Below are 15,043 nucleotides of genomic sequence, written 5' to 3' on the forward strand. Positions count from 1 at the left end.
AAAGCGGCTTCGGCGGTGACAGCAGCCTTATCGAGCTTATCGCATTTTCGCTTAGCGCCTTGTGCATACAGCGTACCACCTGCGCCAGCGGAACAGTATTCAGCTTCTGGAGCGTGTCAATCAGCAGCTGAGGCTGCTTTATGATGACCGGGGAATCATGGATTTAACAAAAAAGTGATTGATCCTCAGTCATACATTAGTTTTGTAACTTTCCTGTCAGAATTGTCAACAGACATTCGAATGGTTCATCTCTCAGGGTGACAGGCGACCACTGTACCGCTGACGTCAAAAGTTGAAGCGAAGAGCTAGACTCAAAGTAGTAAGAGGGGCAGACATTTCGCACCCGGATGTAGCAGGTTAGAGCTCTCGCTGCCCTACAAGATTGGATGGACATGAATGTACTCAGCAAGCAAACCGCCTAGCCTTCAAGAAATTGACTCAGCTTTTGTAAAGCGGCGGGTCTCAGGTACCCCCAGGGTCCTGAATTTTTTTTGCAGCGACGGTCGATGTCGGAGCGCGGTGCCCCTCCAAAAAAAAAAGTGACTCGCGAGTCTCAAGTCGCGCTGTCCTTCGGTTTATTGTTCCCTCTGTGTGATCTTGTCTTTTCGCATCCAGGATCAATCTCGTGCTACGCCGTAGAAACCTGACCTGGGACCTTCATCTTCCCGAAGCTAGAGCATCCGATCTTTTCCCACAGACCTGTGTACGTCTTCACCCCCAATGCCTGCTTCTCCACGGTGCGCTGGCGGAACGTGGGGTTGACGATGGTGGGGCTGCCAACTCATGTTGTTGTAGGACTCATAGTGAAAGCCACAACGCCTTCCAGGTGAGGCGTGATACAGACAGCCTTGTTTGATGTTTTGCTGTGGCTAATCGGGTGCCAGTGACACCTCAGATTCGTAATCATGGCGTCCAACGAGGTTCCCAAGACCTGCAAGGTCATCCTGGCCGACACCATCGCGAAGAAGCTGCTGGCGGAGGTTCACGATACGCTCCAGAAGATCCAGGGTGCTGTCGATCGCAAGCCCAGCCTTGTGGCTTTCCTCGCCAACGATGATCCCGCCGCTCTCAAGTACGCCGAGTGGTCCCAGAAGACGTGCCAGGAAAAGTGAGTTCGATGCTGCGCAGACAGTCTCGTGAGGACGCAACATGCAGACGGACGCCACGTGATTAACCAAAATGCAGCGGCTTCGACTTTGACCTCCGCAAGGTCGACAACCAGGAGCTCGAGGAGAAGATCATGGAGGCCAACGACGACGACAAGGTCGACGGCATGATTGTCTACTACCCCATCTTCCCTGGCAACCCGATCCACGACAAGTACATCCAGGAGACCGTGTCGCTGGCCAAGGACGTCGAGGGCCTCTGCCACAAGCACCTCTACAACATGTACCATAATGTCCGCTTCCTTGACCCGGAGCACCAGCTGAAGAAATCGATCCTGCCCTGCACGCCGCTGGCCGTCGTCAAGATCCTCGAGCACCTGCAGATCTACAACCCCATCCTGGCGTCGGGCAACCGCCTCTACGGCAAGACCATCACCGTCATCAACCGCTCCGAGGTCAACGGCCGGCCCCTGGCCGCGCTCCTCGCCAACGACGGTGCCCAGGTCTACTCGGTCGACATTACCGGCGTGCAGCTCTTCACGCGCGGCCAGGGCATCAAGCAGCCGCGCCACCAGGCCGAGGAGAAGAAGGGCTGGGGCCTCGAGCAGTGCCTGCCCCTCAGCGACGTCATCATTGGCGGCGTGCCGTCGGAGAACTACAAGGTCCCCATCGACCTCATCCGCGAGGGCGCCGTGTGCATCAACTTTTCGTCGTTCCGGAACTTTGACGGCCCGGCGGTCAAGGAGAAGGCGTCCATCTATGTGCCATCCGTGGGCAAGGTGACCATTGCGGTCCTGTTGAGAAATCTGGTGGTACGTTTGCGATTCTCAGCCCCCTTCGGCGCTACAGAGGCTAACCGTGTTCAGCGCCTGATTGCGAACCGCCCGACGACCAAGGACAACGGTACGGAAGATGCGAGCACGGCGCAGGCCAGGAGCGAGGCGTTCACGGAGGGTTAAAGTGTGGATCGATAATACCACGTAGCGACGACGGTGGGTGTTCAAAAACTCGGAGCGGGACACGCAAGGGACAGGCAAACGCTGGTGGCTGTCGAGAGAAGTATTGTGGCGGATAAATTATAGAATCATTGGCATATCGGGCAGCCAGGGAAGAGAGCAACAACGATTATTTTACAGGCAGACAGTCAGCTGCTTAAGCCTGGACGTTCCATCTCCGATCGTCGAATCCCAAAGGCTGGCCTGGGGGATGGCACGAGGAACAGTGGACAGGAGAACGAAATAAAAACAAGTAGGCCCAAGCATTGGGATCTTCCACCACCAATCCAGAAGGCGTGAAACGAAATCGAGTGCCTGCCAGATTCAGGCCGTCCAGCCGATGAAGCTTGGTGCCACGCGAGATAAGCGACATGGGCGGGCGGAGGAGGTAAGATTCGAGGGGCCGACAGTGTCACATTGGGCCGTATTCGTGCGGAGCGGACGCTGGATTGCCTTTCGATAGTGGCCGTCACATCACAATCTGGCTAGTTCATGCCTACTCATTCGGGAGCATCAACATGGAAAGTGCCATGTGAAAAGGCACTTTACGGGTATTATGCACTCAATCTCTTATTTGGACCAGAGCATTGCGAACCCACGAGGACGATGTGTGATCTAGGTGATCGGCTCTCCGCTGCCCAGGCCGTTAGGGCTGTCAGAAGTAGACGAGGACAATCCTCCGATGCCATGCCATGGCAGGCGCGCATCTTGGCAGGGCGGGAGGGGCCCCCGGCAGCGAGAGTCCCGGTCCGACCGACTCAGGGTGAAGCAGAAGTGGCACAACCATAGAGGTGTCGCACCGAGGACCTGAGTCAAATGGCTGGAGAAGACGAAGACTGGCAAGGCAGGCGAATGAACGGGGTCGGGGCGTGGAGCGGGTCGAGAGAGAAAAAAGCTAGACGCGACCATGGGAGGGAAAGGGCTGGTCAATTGCCGGGTTTTGGCAGAACGTCCACTTAGAGGGGGGGGGGTGCTGGATGGGCTAGATGGCCTGTGAAACAGCGCTTGGCTCGGTGCTGAAGACGAGCGCTGGGGGCATTCAAAGGCGCGTGCACTCGAAGCAAGGTCCATCAAAGGCCAAGAAAGGGCAGGATATGGGCTGGGACTTGCCTGGTAGACGGGCAAGCAGGTACATGTAGGCTGGCAGGGGTTGTCTCGAAATCCCAGCAACTGGGAATCCAATGCAGCGTGAGCAAAGTGACGGGCAGGCGAGAGACTGATGAGGAAATTTGACCGGACATGGGGGAATGCTCGTCAGCTGCTTGCTGCACTGTACATGTACGTACAGCACGACGAAGGTTCCCAGCAGATGTCTGCCAGGGGAGCAAGCAGCAAATCAAACAAGGGTGCTGGCCCCGGGCTCTCGCAAGAGGAACTTCCCATCAAGACGTGAAGGGGCGGGCAGGTAGGTACGCAGGCCGATCGACACCTGCCTCCTCAGCAACGGGAGTTCGTCGCAAAGAAGCAAGAACCGTCCCAGCCAGAGTCAATCGTCGCCTCCCGGTCCACCATCTCAGATCTCCCGTTCCGGGTTCAGTGTCAAACCTGAGTAGAGACGCAGGGGCAGACAACGGCGACCCAGTACTGCTTCGTCATTCCCCCTTCCTTCCAGCCATTCCCCAATCCGTCCATACTTTGCATCTGATGTAACCCACGCGAGGTGCAACTTTGGAAAGGCCATCCAATCTTATCGGACATCAACCCTCCTCCAATCCACCCCTGAGGCCTTGATTTGCTGCCCTGGTCTGCCCATCAAAATTCAGCGCGCCGACTCTTATCCGCCACGCCGTTCAATGCGCCAGGGGCACATGCCTACTCGCCTTTGTTCGATTCGACTCGACTCGCCTTGATCCCGCCTTGTCCTTCGGCGCCCCCAACATTCCAGCCATCCAAGCCGGCTCAGCTCTAGCTCCAGGCCCGCGACCAAAAAGCAAGACACTAGTCAAGAAGCAACGAGCCAACGAATACGACGAACCAAACAAAACGAAGTACATTGACACCTGAATGTCTCGTGCCCACGCGGCATCCAACTACTCACCGCATTCGCCCCTCTCCACCGAGCGCAAACTACTTGGGACGAGAGCCGCCTGAGTCGTTCCACGACGAAGACGTCTTTCTCAAAGACAAGCCAACCCCGGAAGGAGAAGTGGAAGGAGACTCGCCCAGGATTCCTCCACTACGACCATCCACGGCTACTACGACGACAAACATCACTGACGACGACAATCAACGACCAATGACCGACCCATGATTCCTTTACTGCAACCCGTACACCTTTTCGCATTCAAGCTCTCCCTGCATATTGTTACATAAACAGGACTGCCTATTATCTCTCCGACTTGAGTTTTTCTTCGACAATCCCAACCGAAATACACTTGCCGTGAACATTGGATCTGTCTGCTTCCACGCTCTTGCGACGGCGCGCGGAAGGAGGGAACGAAAGACGCGACGGCTTCGGGTGCTGGTCTTCTCGATTGCATCTGCTGAAAGGGACCGCAAGCTGCTGTCGCACAGCATCATACGAACGACAACCAAGAGATTTCGGCGTCTGTACACACAAAATCGCTTCACAAGCGCATTAGGTCAAAGGAGCGCAAAGCCGCACAGAAGGGCGCGCTACTGCTGCTTCTGAACAAAGCCAGACATGGCCACGCAGACACTCCACGCCCATGCCAGGCAAGGCTCCAATACGAGCTCGACGATGTCCATGGGCATGTCGTACCCGCCTGCGCCTGGCTCACCCACTTTGACGAATCCCGATATGATTCTACCAGACTACGGCGGCGGCTCCCCTGACCGATCCGAATCGCCCCTCATGATGTGGAAGAATGCCCATGCAAGCGATGCCCACTATCAGTCTTCCTCCCTGAGCCAATTTGGATCGGGGCCCATTACGCCCACAACGCCCATCATCTACGGTAACGGCACAATGCTGTCCGATATTGGCGAGGTGACCGAGGTCGAAAGCACCGTCGGCAAGCCTTCCTGGCCCATTGCTCCACGTCGCCATGTTACACAGCCCGATTCAACAAAAGACACCATGCTGCAGCCCTCACCCTCCGTGGGTCTTGATGCAATGAAGAGGCGTGCCAAGGTCCAACAATTGAGGCGTGCATCCATCGATTCGACAAGCACCGTCACCACGCAGGGCAACAATGGCCATTTCGCCGACTTTGACGACGATGTCAGCGTTGACGACAGTAATTTCCAGGGTGATGATGAAGAAAGCGTTGCCGAGTCGCATATTGACGACACCACCGCCCGGCAGGCCAAATTTATGCCCTTGCCTCCGGGCCAAGGCTTGGGAATGAACAACGAGAATAGACACTCTACAGTCTCCATCAGTCAGAAGGCGGAAGAGATCCTAGCCAATGCTAAGAAGAGGCTAACGGTATGTTTCTGATCGGTTCATGTTGTTTCCAGCCGTCGAGACTGACACTTTCACAGACCATGGAAGGGAACTTGTCGAGAGCACGCACATCACTCGACACGGTCTCTACGCCTCCACACTCTTCTGTCGGATCAGGAACCCCATCCCCCCCAATTGCGAGGTCTGCTTCTGCAGCCACGTCTCCCAGTTCCGCACCAGGGCACTTCCGCATGAGGAGCGAAGTAGGAACTAACAGTGACAACGCTGGAGACTACACCAAACGGTCGGCTAGTGCTCTTGGTGCTGCAGGAGGATATCGACAGCCTCTTCCTGGGTCTCACAGCATGGGTGATCTCGGTCGCCCCTACGTCCGGTCGAAGATTTCACAGCAACCAATGTTGAGCACAGGGCTCGAGCCTTTGGGGGAGGAGAACGACCCACAGATGCAATCGAAACGTGACAGCGCCGTGCTCGACGCCTTTTTGAGCCCAACATTCGGTCCTTATACGCAGCATCAACCAGACAAGGGCTTGACCCGATCGGCTTCAGTCATGCAGATGCGGGATATCAAGGATCAGGTGTCCGATCTGAAGGGGAAAATCTCTTCGCTGCGAGAACAGGCACGAGCGGACAGTCTGAAACGGCGGAGTCTGCAAAGCCTGCGAACACCTAGTCCTTTCACGCATGCAGGGACCGACCAGTGGTACGCTGGTACCATCAAGCCAAAGAGGTCTGACGCCTCACTCACACCTCTGGGGAGGAACCCTTGGAATGGCGAAATGGAAAGTGTTGACGGGGAACGCATGGCGCAAGCGGAGACACAGGCAGCCCAGGAGTACGCCATCGCTCCGACTGCCGCTTTGGATGAGCAAGATGACGCTGAATCGGTGATCAGTGATTACGTAGCGGCACAAGAAGCCCTTCGCGCAGAGGATCGACTCCAAACCGACTCGGACGGGCAGGAGGAGTACGCAGACGATGTTGATGACATGCAGACAGAGGACGGATTCGAAGACGCTGAAGAGGGTACCTTTGGCGACTGGGACAGCGAAAGTGGAGAATCTCTATACCATGATGCGCCGCAGACAGCCGTGTCTCACGAAGACCGAGAGGATGCTTTCGATTACGAGCATTTCTTCCTTCACAGCGCCATGGGATCGTTCAGTCAGAAGCGCATGAAGCGGAGAGGCAGCAGCAGTAGTTACAGCTCCGAGGATTCGGTTGAGACGACGCGCGGCCCGAGCACCTCAAATGCGGATCAAGTTGAAGCAACACTGCGCCGCAGAGGCAGCGGCGACACCATGTCTACGATGGACTCATTTGCAACCGCCACCGAAGGCCAATCCAGCAGGAAAAATAGCGACGGAGAAGACGAGCCCCAATTCGCTGTGGCCAGGACGACCGATGTACGAACCGAGAGCCCCTTGACAGCTACACGGGCATCGTTCGGACCGGGCATCAGCGAAGACAGCTCTTTCAGTGTGCAAACATCAGCGAGGCCGATGCGCCAGCGCGCCAGCTCCGTTATCTATTCGCGACCTCTGAACCGACCTGCAGCCTCGAGAAGCCGACCGTCAATCTCCTCTCTGGACTCACCTGCAACACAGCGCAGTTTTCCCTTGGTCAATAGACGGACCTTCAACGGCGTGCCCACGCCCCAGGGCACACCGCAAGGATCGCCCGACCCGGCGCTGAAGAGTTTGGCTGAGAGCTTGATGAACGACACGGCAAGCATCTGCGGCAAGGATGGCGAGACAGGGGACAATGTCGCTATACAACAACTGGCCAAGGAAGATCAAATTCTTGTCGAGCGACTCGTGGCCAGCCTTGGCAAATGTGTCCTCGGGCTCAGCGAGTCGGGCAGGGCATCGGCAGAGAGCCGCATGTACAGGCGACGCATCGATGCGGCGAGAAAGCTCCTCGAGGGCTTGGAGTCGATTTAAAGAGCACCCAGGTGCTAGCTACCCAATTCCTCATTGGGAGCATGTAAGACCACCATTTGAGGCGCAGCTTGGTGCTGGTGTTACGATACGGGAGGCAGTTCTGCCCCTGGTTTTCTATGTCACAAGGCGTCCTCTGATGGAAACACTGATAATGTCAAATGAACCTGCCGCGGCAGAAGGGAAGGCACGAAGACGGAGCAAGGGGCCGATAGGAGGCCGGCCAGCCGCTCGACGACTTTCAATACCCAAACTTGTGTGTCCCGATGAGTCGGACAAATGCTTTCATTTTCTTTCTCGTTTTTCTTCAACCTTGCGCTTGAGCAAGCTCGCTTGCTATCGCTGGTGGCATTCAATGCCTGTTAACCTGTCCTTGACGGATTACGGTTCCAGAGGGGGATGGTTCGGCGCCACGCGGCGGGCAACGTGTAGACTTGACATAAGATAGACACATGGTTGCAACGATCATCATTCACCTCAATCTTGGACGCGAGACATGGTCGAGACGAAGTGCCAGAGAAAGTCGGACTAGAGATTTCCTTCGTAGGGGCCTCCACGCCGTGTCGTCTGAGGGACCGTATTGGAAGACGATGTTAATTGCCACGATGAACGGAACGTCACCACTTACTCCAAAGGCCTAGGAATCAATGCGATACCAATCGAAGAGAACATACGGCCTCGGCCCGAGCCCACAGTGCCCAGTATCACCAACATCGACAGGTTACCTCAGAACTGCCTTGTCCGCCGATCAGTCCCCGCTTGCGCCTGGCAGAACCGCGGGAGACCACCTACTGACGGCTGTGACACTGTGCGGATTACGGTACCGGACGCGCACAGTGGCGTCGCGGGCCTGCGCTCCGGCGGACGGACCCCGTGCCGGGTGGGGAGGGGCTCCACTGAGCGGTGGTTGTAGTTTATTGAAAGGGCGAGCAGGGCCCTGGTCTTGAAATGTCATGTGGTGTTTACTTGCGATTCCATGCTTCCCTAATTGTGAAGTCGTTGGGGTGTTTCTGAACCGTTTACTTTGAGCTTCATTTCTTGCGAGGTGCTGTGTCTTGCACTGTTTGAACATCTGTGACGATATACGGCAACGTCTTCTAGAGACTACGTCTGCACTTCGAAAATGGATCTAACCGATTACCGACTCCACGATGAGCTGGCCAGCTCTGGTGAGTGCCTGTTTTACTATCTTTACTGATTGTTCTGGCTTCGTCTTTGTGCTCTGTTTCTTGCACATGAACCTTTTGTTGTTACTGTCGTTGCCAGCGGGGCACTTGATGAGCTGTCACTTCTTATCGGACAGCTTATCGCTACAAAAGTTATGGGCGCGCAACCGCCAGAGCTTCTTCCCGCGGCCACCCTGTCCCTCCATCAACACCGCTTCTGCACAACACTTGACAAGAGACCCCTTTGCAACAACTCGCGGCTCGATCCAGAAGAACGCGACTTTTGCACGCGAACAAAACATCTTCCCTTGTCAACCAGCCAGCGACACTCCCACACCCGCACACCCTCCGAGCAATCCCCAACCCAAAAAGAGCCATCACCACAACCCGCCAAGATGGCGCCTCCAGAAGACGACTCACCACTAACCCTCCTCGAAGGCCTCCTCTCCCCCGAGACGCTCGAATTTCTCCACACGACCGCCTTCCACCCGCACTCGCCCGTCCAGATCTTCAAGCGCCACACCGCCATCAAGCTCCAGCAGGCCCTCAACATCGCCTACGTCTTCCTGGCGCCCTTGATCGACCGGGCGCTCGCCCTCCTGACGGCGTCGCCGGGCCTCGTCTCCCTCGCCGCTTTCGTCGCGCTTCTCGCCGCCGCGTGGATCGTCCTCGGCTGGATCCGGCGCCTCATGCTGTTCGCGACGCGCATGGTGTTCCGGCTGGTGTTCTGGGCGGCCGTCGTCGCCGTGGGCTCGGCCGTCGTGCGGAACGGCGTGTTCGAGACGGTCAAGGATGCTGTTGTCGTCGGGGGCAAGATCATGGGATTCTTGGCTGTGGCGAAGGATGTTTGGGTCGGGGAGCTGCGGAGGTACGAGGAGGAGGCGCGGGTGCAGGGGAGACGCTGAGAGGGGCGGATTGGAACACGAGGAAGAGAAGGATGATGCTGGATACGGGCGGACATGGATGATCGACGGCACGGCTCGGCACAGCTCTGTCTTTTTTTCCAGGGGGGGGGATTGCCAGGATGATATCTGGCTGTATACGGTACGGACATAGGATATCAGGTTTGACGCAAGACACGAGATCGGCGGGAGTGCATTTCGAAAGCAGAGTTGGCCCCAACAGCCAAGACGGCGCACAATTGGTAGCAACGATATCATGTCAAGACAAAGAGGATGATGAATCATATTGGTGGCATTCCACCGTCCATTTTGCGCGTATCGAACGATACATGGTAACCCGACGCCATCGCTATGCAGATACTTCCCTAAAATCAAGATCGTGCCGTTCCACCTCTCTTTTGCGTCATGAAGACTAAGACCTGTCATACGACAGTTGTTCCCAGTCTAATCGTCCTGCGGCTCCTCGAATTCCTCGTCCTTCATCTCCTTGGGCTCCTGCGCCTCGTGATATTGAATAATGTCGTCAATGTAGCTGAGGATGGACGTCACGCTGTCCTCGTCGGACGAGTCCAACTTTAGATAGTTGACCATGCTGAAGTTCTCTATCAGTCCGGCGACAGCCCTGTTGAGCCTGTTGAAGCTGGTGCCGCGCATGATCAGGTCGCGGTCCTGCGGATCGCCCGTCTCGTCGTCATCCACGGGCCGCGCCTCGCGACCGATGCCTTGTGGGTCATCCTCGAGGAGCGTCGTGTCAGGCGTCAGGAACCGCTTGAGGTCCTTCTTGCGGACCTGGTCCTTGACAAGGTCCATCTTGGATAGAATGTTGATGTGCGGGATCTCGAGCATGATCATGGCTGACATGGCGCTGAGGGTTCCGGCAAAGAACTTGGCGCGGTCGACGACGAAGGTGGCTTCGAGCAGGTAGGCGGCGCACAGGCGAATGTCGAGCGACCCAGTCTGACCGAGGAAGCGGGCCAGGGCCGGAAGGATCGGGATGTGGGTGTAGAGCTCGATCTGGCCGGGCATGTCAATGATGATGAGGTACTCCTCGGTCAGAGAGTCGAGGGCCTCTGTCAACCAGTCGAGGTTCTCCATGAGGAACTCGAAGCAGTAGATGAGGCCACCGTTGGGGCCGAGGCCAACCTCTTCCATGGCATCCTTCAGGGAGATGAGATCCTTAATGTCGAGATCGGGCTCGTGCTCGAAGGATTCGGCGGCTGGATCCAGGTTGACGTAAAAGGCGGAGCGGCGGTTAAGGTTCAGATTCGTGATCAGAGAGGCGCAGAATGTGGACTGGACAGGGTCAGCAAGGCAGTCAAAGTCAAGGGTGACGAGGAAGCAATTGAAACACGCACCTTGCCGGCGCCGGCCGGCCCCATGACCATGACACCAAACTTGCTCATGATGGCGGTGGACGAGAGACAGCGTGTACGTGATTGAGAAGAGATAGAGCCAAGACCTTGTGGATTGTGGTGTTGAGACTGTGCAAAGTTTCGCTACGTCAGGAAAAAGAAATACGGTGGGATGATGAGCCAGAAGGTTGTTTAGCTTTGCAGTCACAAGTTACCCCGCCATACAGGACCAGGAACGTCAGAGCAATTGTTGAGTGGACAGGGGTCAGAGCGTTCTGCCGGGTAGGTGAGTCAAGACAGGTTTCGGCAGCGGCGCGGTCATGGACTGAGGCGTGATATTGCAATCAATCGGGACCGACTCGAGGCACCAGAAGCCTAAGGACAATCGGCTTACGACGGGGAATGCTGGATCACAACGCTGACGGGCGGCATCAATATGCTATCGCGTCGAAGAAAAAAAAATGATTTGCCGCGACCAAGATGCCCCTCACTCTTCGCACTTGCGACGCCTGAGGGTGCCATTCACGGAAGGCGGTGAGTCAGGTCGAGAGGGGCTAGCAGCCCGCTTGAGGCGGTACAAGCACAAGCACGGGTAGCAATGGCGCAATTTGGGGCGGCCGTTGGTGAGGATTCGGGTGGGGACATGCCAATCGAGGGGCACTGTTAGTGACTACTTAGCCCAAGTATCACATGTGGTGAATGAGAAGGTATCTTTTACTGCGGTCCGATGCCCGGCGGCCCCCATACAGGTACCCCTCCTCGAATTGCGCCAAAAACGTGCCAGCTTTGCCCGAGCTCGACTTGACCCGATCTGAAGAAATTCTCCCCTGGCGCCTGCCTCTGCTTCCTGCCTCCGCCCTCCCCCTGGCTGTCTTGACTGTCACCTCCCCAACCGCTCTGGACCGTCTTTAAAACTCAGGGTCCCCCCTTCTCTCCACCGCAACTTCTGTCCTACCGTCCCCCTCATCATCAACCTTTTCGTACGTGTTTTCCCTTGCCTGCCCTGCGCTTGCCCTGCCCTGCCTCATCTTGCTCGTGCTACCTGTCCTCTTATCGCCCTCTCACCTCCTCCGTCAGAGAACTGTGTCTAACCTGCCTGCCCCTCACAGCCACCTCAATTCCTCTCTTTTCCCTCACCTCTCACCGGGTCTTTCCTACCTCGTCAGGGTTCTATACACACACACATACACCCTTCACAATGACGACTGGCAACGGTGTCAACGGCTTCAAGCACAACGAGGGAACTTTCCTGTTCACCGTGAGTATTCCACTCCCTCCACCTTGTCGCTCCTCGGAATTGAGCCGCAAGTTTTTTTTCTTGCTGCGCGCCCCGCCTGGCCTGTCCACGCCGTAATTTGCCGTAAGAGGACAGTTGTACTGACCGATTCCGCAGTCCGAGTCTGTTGGCGAGGGCCACCCCGACAAGATCGCCGATCAGGTTTCCGACGCCATTCTCGATGCCTGCCTGGCTGAGGACCCCCTCTCCAAGGTTGCTTGCGAGACGGCCACCAAGACCGGTATGATCATGGTCTTCGGCGAGATCACCACCAAGGCCAAGCTCGACTACCAGAAGGTCGTCCGCAACGCCATTAAGGACATCGGCTACGATGACTCCTCCAAGGGCTTCGACTACAAGACCTGCAACCTGCTCGTCGCCATTGAGGAGCAGTCTCCTGATATCGCCCAGGGTCTCCACTACGAGAAGGCTCTCGAGCAGCTCGGTGCCGGTGATCAGGGTATCATGTTCGGCTACGCCACCGACGAGACCCCCGAGCTCTTCCCCCTGACCCTCCTCTTTGCTCACCAGCTGAACGCTGCCATGTCCGCTGCCCGCCGCGACGGCTCTCTGCCTTGGCTCCGCCCCGACACCAAGACCCAGGTCACCATCGAGTACAAGCACGACAAGGGTGCTGTCATCCCCCAGCGCGTCCACACCGTCGTCGTCTCTGCCCAGCACAGCGAGGACATCACCACTGAGCAGCTCCGCAAGGAGATCCTCGAGAAGATCATCAAGAAGGTCATCCCCGCCAAGTACCTCAACGACGAGACCATCTACCACGTGAGTACCTTGAGTTATTCCTAGCCATCCTGGAAGAGAAGCTAACGGCGACCTCAGATCCAACCCTCTGGCCTCTTCATCATCGGTGGCCCTCAGGGTGACGCCGGTCTGACCGGTCGCAAGATCATCGTCGATACCTACGGTGGCTGGGGCGCCCACGGCGGTGGTGCTTTCTCCGGAAAGGACTACTCCAAGGTCGACCGTTCCGCTGCCTACGTCGGCCGCTGGATCGCGAAGTCTCTCGTCAACGCCGGCCTCGCCCGTCGTGTTCTCGTCCAGCTTTCCTACGCCATTGGTGTCGCCGAGCCCCTCTCCATCTACGTTGACACCTACGGCACTTCCGACAGGACCTCCGATGAGCTCGTCGAGATCATCAACCAGAACTTCGACCTCCGCCCTGGTGTCATTGTCCGTGAGCTCAACCTTGACCGCCCCATCTACAACCAGACCGCCAAGAACGGTCACTTCGGCACCAACCAGACCTTCACCTGGGAGCAGCCTAAGCAGCTCAAGTTCTAAGCGGTTTCGACCGGAATTCTTTTTGCCCCAACGATACCCCAGAGAGCGTTCAACAAGCTCTCTGCATTGCTATGAATAGACGTTTTCATGCTTTTTTCTCAACTATGACGTGGGCAGGCAGTCACACAAACATGGCGTACGGTTCTCAACGAATCCCGGATTTTAGCCTTAAACGGGTAAGGCTTACGATACACTCTCATACAAACAACCATAATGCAAGCTTCGGCGTCCTTCTTCTTTTTTCAAACTCAGGTCTCTTTTCTCTACTTCCTCCTCTTGAGCGGTGGGCGATAAAAGTTGCTGCTGGGCTGGTCATGGGAAGACCTTTGGAGCGGTGGCGTCTTTCAACAAAGACATACAGGAGCGAGTCCCGGCGCGTGTCGGTTCCTCGGGAAACAACGAGAGACGTGACACGGGCTCCGGATTGCGAGCTCCATTCGGCATGATACCCCCTTCGCATTGTTCGATCGGGATTTACACAAGACGGGCATTTACATCGGCGTTAACTGGAGATGAAAGAACTTCAACCTCTTTTCTTTCCTGGTTATCTGGCCGACACTTTTGTGTGCGGACGGGGGGCCGTCCTTTTGGACGATGTTGGCCGAGTGCGGGCGGTGTGGGAGCGGGAAGCGCGGACTACGCAGACACCGCTGTGCAGTGATTCAAGACGAGTAGTCGTTGCTTTTCAATAGAGAACAGTTGGCTATTCCATCACCCTTGTCGCATGTTTCTGATCCGCCATTCATGTCTCGCCTTGATTATAAATAGACCTTGTCGGGTGGTGTTGTGAGGTCCCTATTCCTATTGTCGCCGTGTCACAATGCGGGTTGTAAGCCCTGTCATCCGTGTACGCCTCGGGCTCACAACATATGACAGGATTTGCAGCCAGCCACACATCCATTAGACCTTTGCATCCTACTCGCCAGCTAACCTTCTCATCATGAGTGCAGATCGTAGGAAAACTGACTTGCGCAAACTGCGGCTGAAGTAAGTCGCCAGGATGAAGTGGATGGGTGAGGTGATGAACAATGGCCTCAACGCGATGATCCTGAGAGGTTGCTTCATGAATGACTTCATCCGTCTGAAACACGATCTGATCCTCGCGACCTTTCTCGCCCCTGTTTAGCCCGAGGGAAAATTGACTACGTCGACGTTACAAAGGCGCAGACTGCAGTGGTTGCACGATCGAGATCAACCCCGGAAGCGTCCTCATGAAGTGCAACGTCCGCCCCAGGTCTGCGCGGCACTTTCAGTCTTCAATACACGGCACTTGAGAAGAGACGGTGCTGGGCCTAACGATCGCGATGTCCTCCTCTTTGTATGCCAGTACGGAACCGTATACATGGTCCGACTCCAGCCCTCTCCTTCATCACTGGCCTCCTTCAACGCACCGCACCAGAAACCAAGGAGTCAACTCGCAGTAGCAGCGCCACCATTCATTGCCTGCCCGCCTCGAATAACGAACAAAGCAGCAATCCCTGGACCTTGTTGACGTTTCAACACTGAAGAAGGGCGATGCCAAACCCTAACGTTCGCAGCATAGACTTTTGCTATCGGCCGAATTGCTCGAAACACTCCTGCCTCTTCGGACTTGTGATCTATGTAACGAAGCCCCCCCTTGTCTTGGCTGCGTG

At 56.3% G+C, this 15,043-nt stretch overlaps 5 protein-coding genes across 5 annotated transcripts; 4 read left to right on the forward strand and 1 right to left on the reverse strand.

Moving 5' to 3' along the window:
* Positions 1 to 905: 905 nt before the first annotated feature.
* On the forward strand, positions 906 to 2,065 carry D7B24_000030 (uncharacterized protein; the record flags this gene model as incomplete). The annotated part of the gene is made up of 3 exons (XM_028634296.1): positions 906 to 1,108; positions 1,186 to 1,918; positions 1,973 to 2,065. The coding sequence occupies 3 exons, from the start codon at positions 906 to 908 to the stop codon at positions 2,063 to 2,065; spliced, it is 1,029 nt and encodes a 342-aa protein (XP_028499336.1).
* Positions 2,066 to 4,745: 2,680 nt separating this feature from the next.
* Positions 4,746 to 7,414, forward strand: D7B24_000031 (uncharacterized protein; the record flags this gene model as incomplete). The annotated part of the gene is made up of 2 exons (XM_028634297.1): positions 4,746 to 5,492; positions 5,549 to 7,414. 2 exons carry the CDS (start codon positions 4,746 to 4,748, stop codon positions 7,412 to 7,414), a joined length of 2,613 nt encoding a protein of 870 aa, XP_028499337.1.
* Positions 7,415 to 8,972: 1,558 nt separating this feature from the next.
* Positions 8,973 to 9,482, forward strand: D7B24_000032 (uncharacterized protein; the record flags this gene model as incomplete). Its single annotated transcript, XM_028634298.1, has 1 exon — positions 8,973 to 9,482. One exon carries the CDS (start codon positions 8,973 to 8,975, stop codon positions 9,480 to 9,482), a length of 510 nt encoding a protein of 169 aa, XP_028499338.1.
* A 441-nt stretch (positions 9,483 to 9,923) lies between these two features.
* On the reverse strand, positions 9,924 to 10,882 carry FET5 (ATP binding protein; the record flags this gene model as incomplete). The annotated part of the gene is made up of 2 exons (XM_028634299.1): positions 9,924 to 10,772; positions 10,835 to 10,882. The coding sequence occupies 2 exons, from the start codon at positions 10,880 to 10,882 to the stop codon at positions 9,924 to 9,926; spliced, it is 897 nt and encodes a 298-aa protein (XP_028499339.1).
* A 1,147-nt stretch (positions 10,883 to 12,029) lies between these two features.
* SAM2 (methionine adenosyltransferase sam2) lies at positions 12,030 to 13,409 on the forward strand (the record flags this gene model as incomplete). The annotated part of the gene is made up of 3 exons (XM_028634300.1): positions 12,030 to 12,089; positions 12,225 to 12,890; positions 12,948 to 13,409. 3 exons carry the CDS (start codon positions 12,030 to 12,032, stop codon positions 13,407 to 13,409), a joined length of 1,188 nt encoding a protein of 395 aa, XP_028499340.1.
* Between the last annotated feature and the right edge of the window lie 1,634 nt (positions 13,410 to 15,043).

The sequence above is a fragment of the Verticillium nonalfalfae genome, assembly GCF_003724135.2.
Source record: "Verticillium nonalfalfae strain VnAa140/NRRL 66861 chromosome Unknown scaffold_1, whole genome shotgun sequence".
NCBI classification, from domain to species: Eukaryota; Fungi; Ascomycota; class Sordariomycetes; order Glomerellales; family Plectosphaerellaceae; genus Verticillium; species Verticillium nonalfalfae.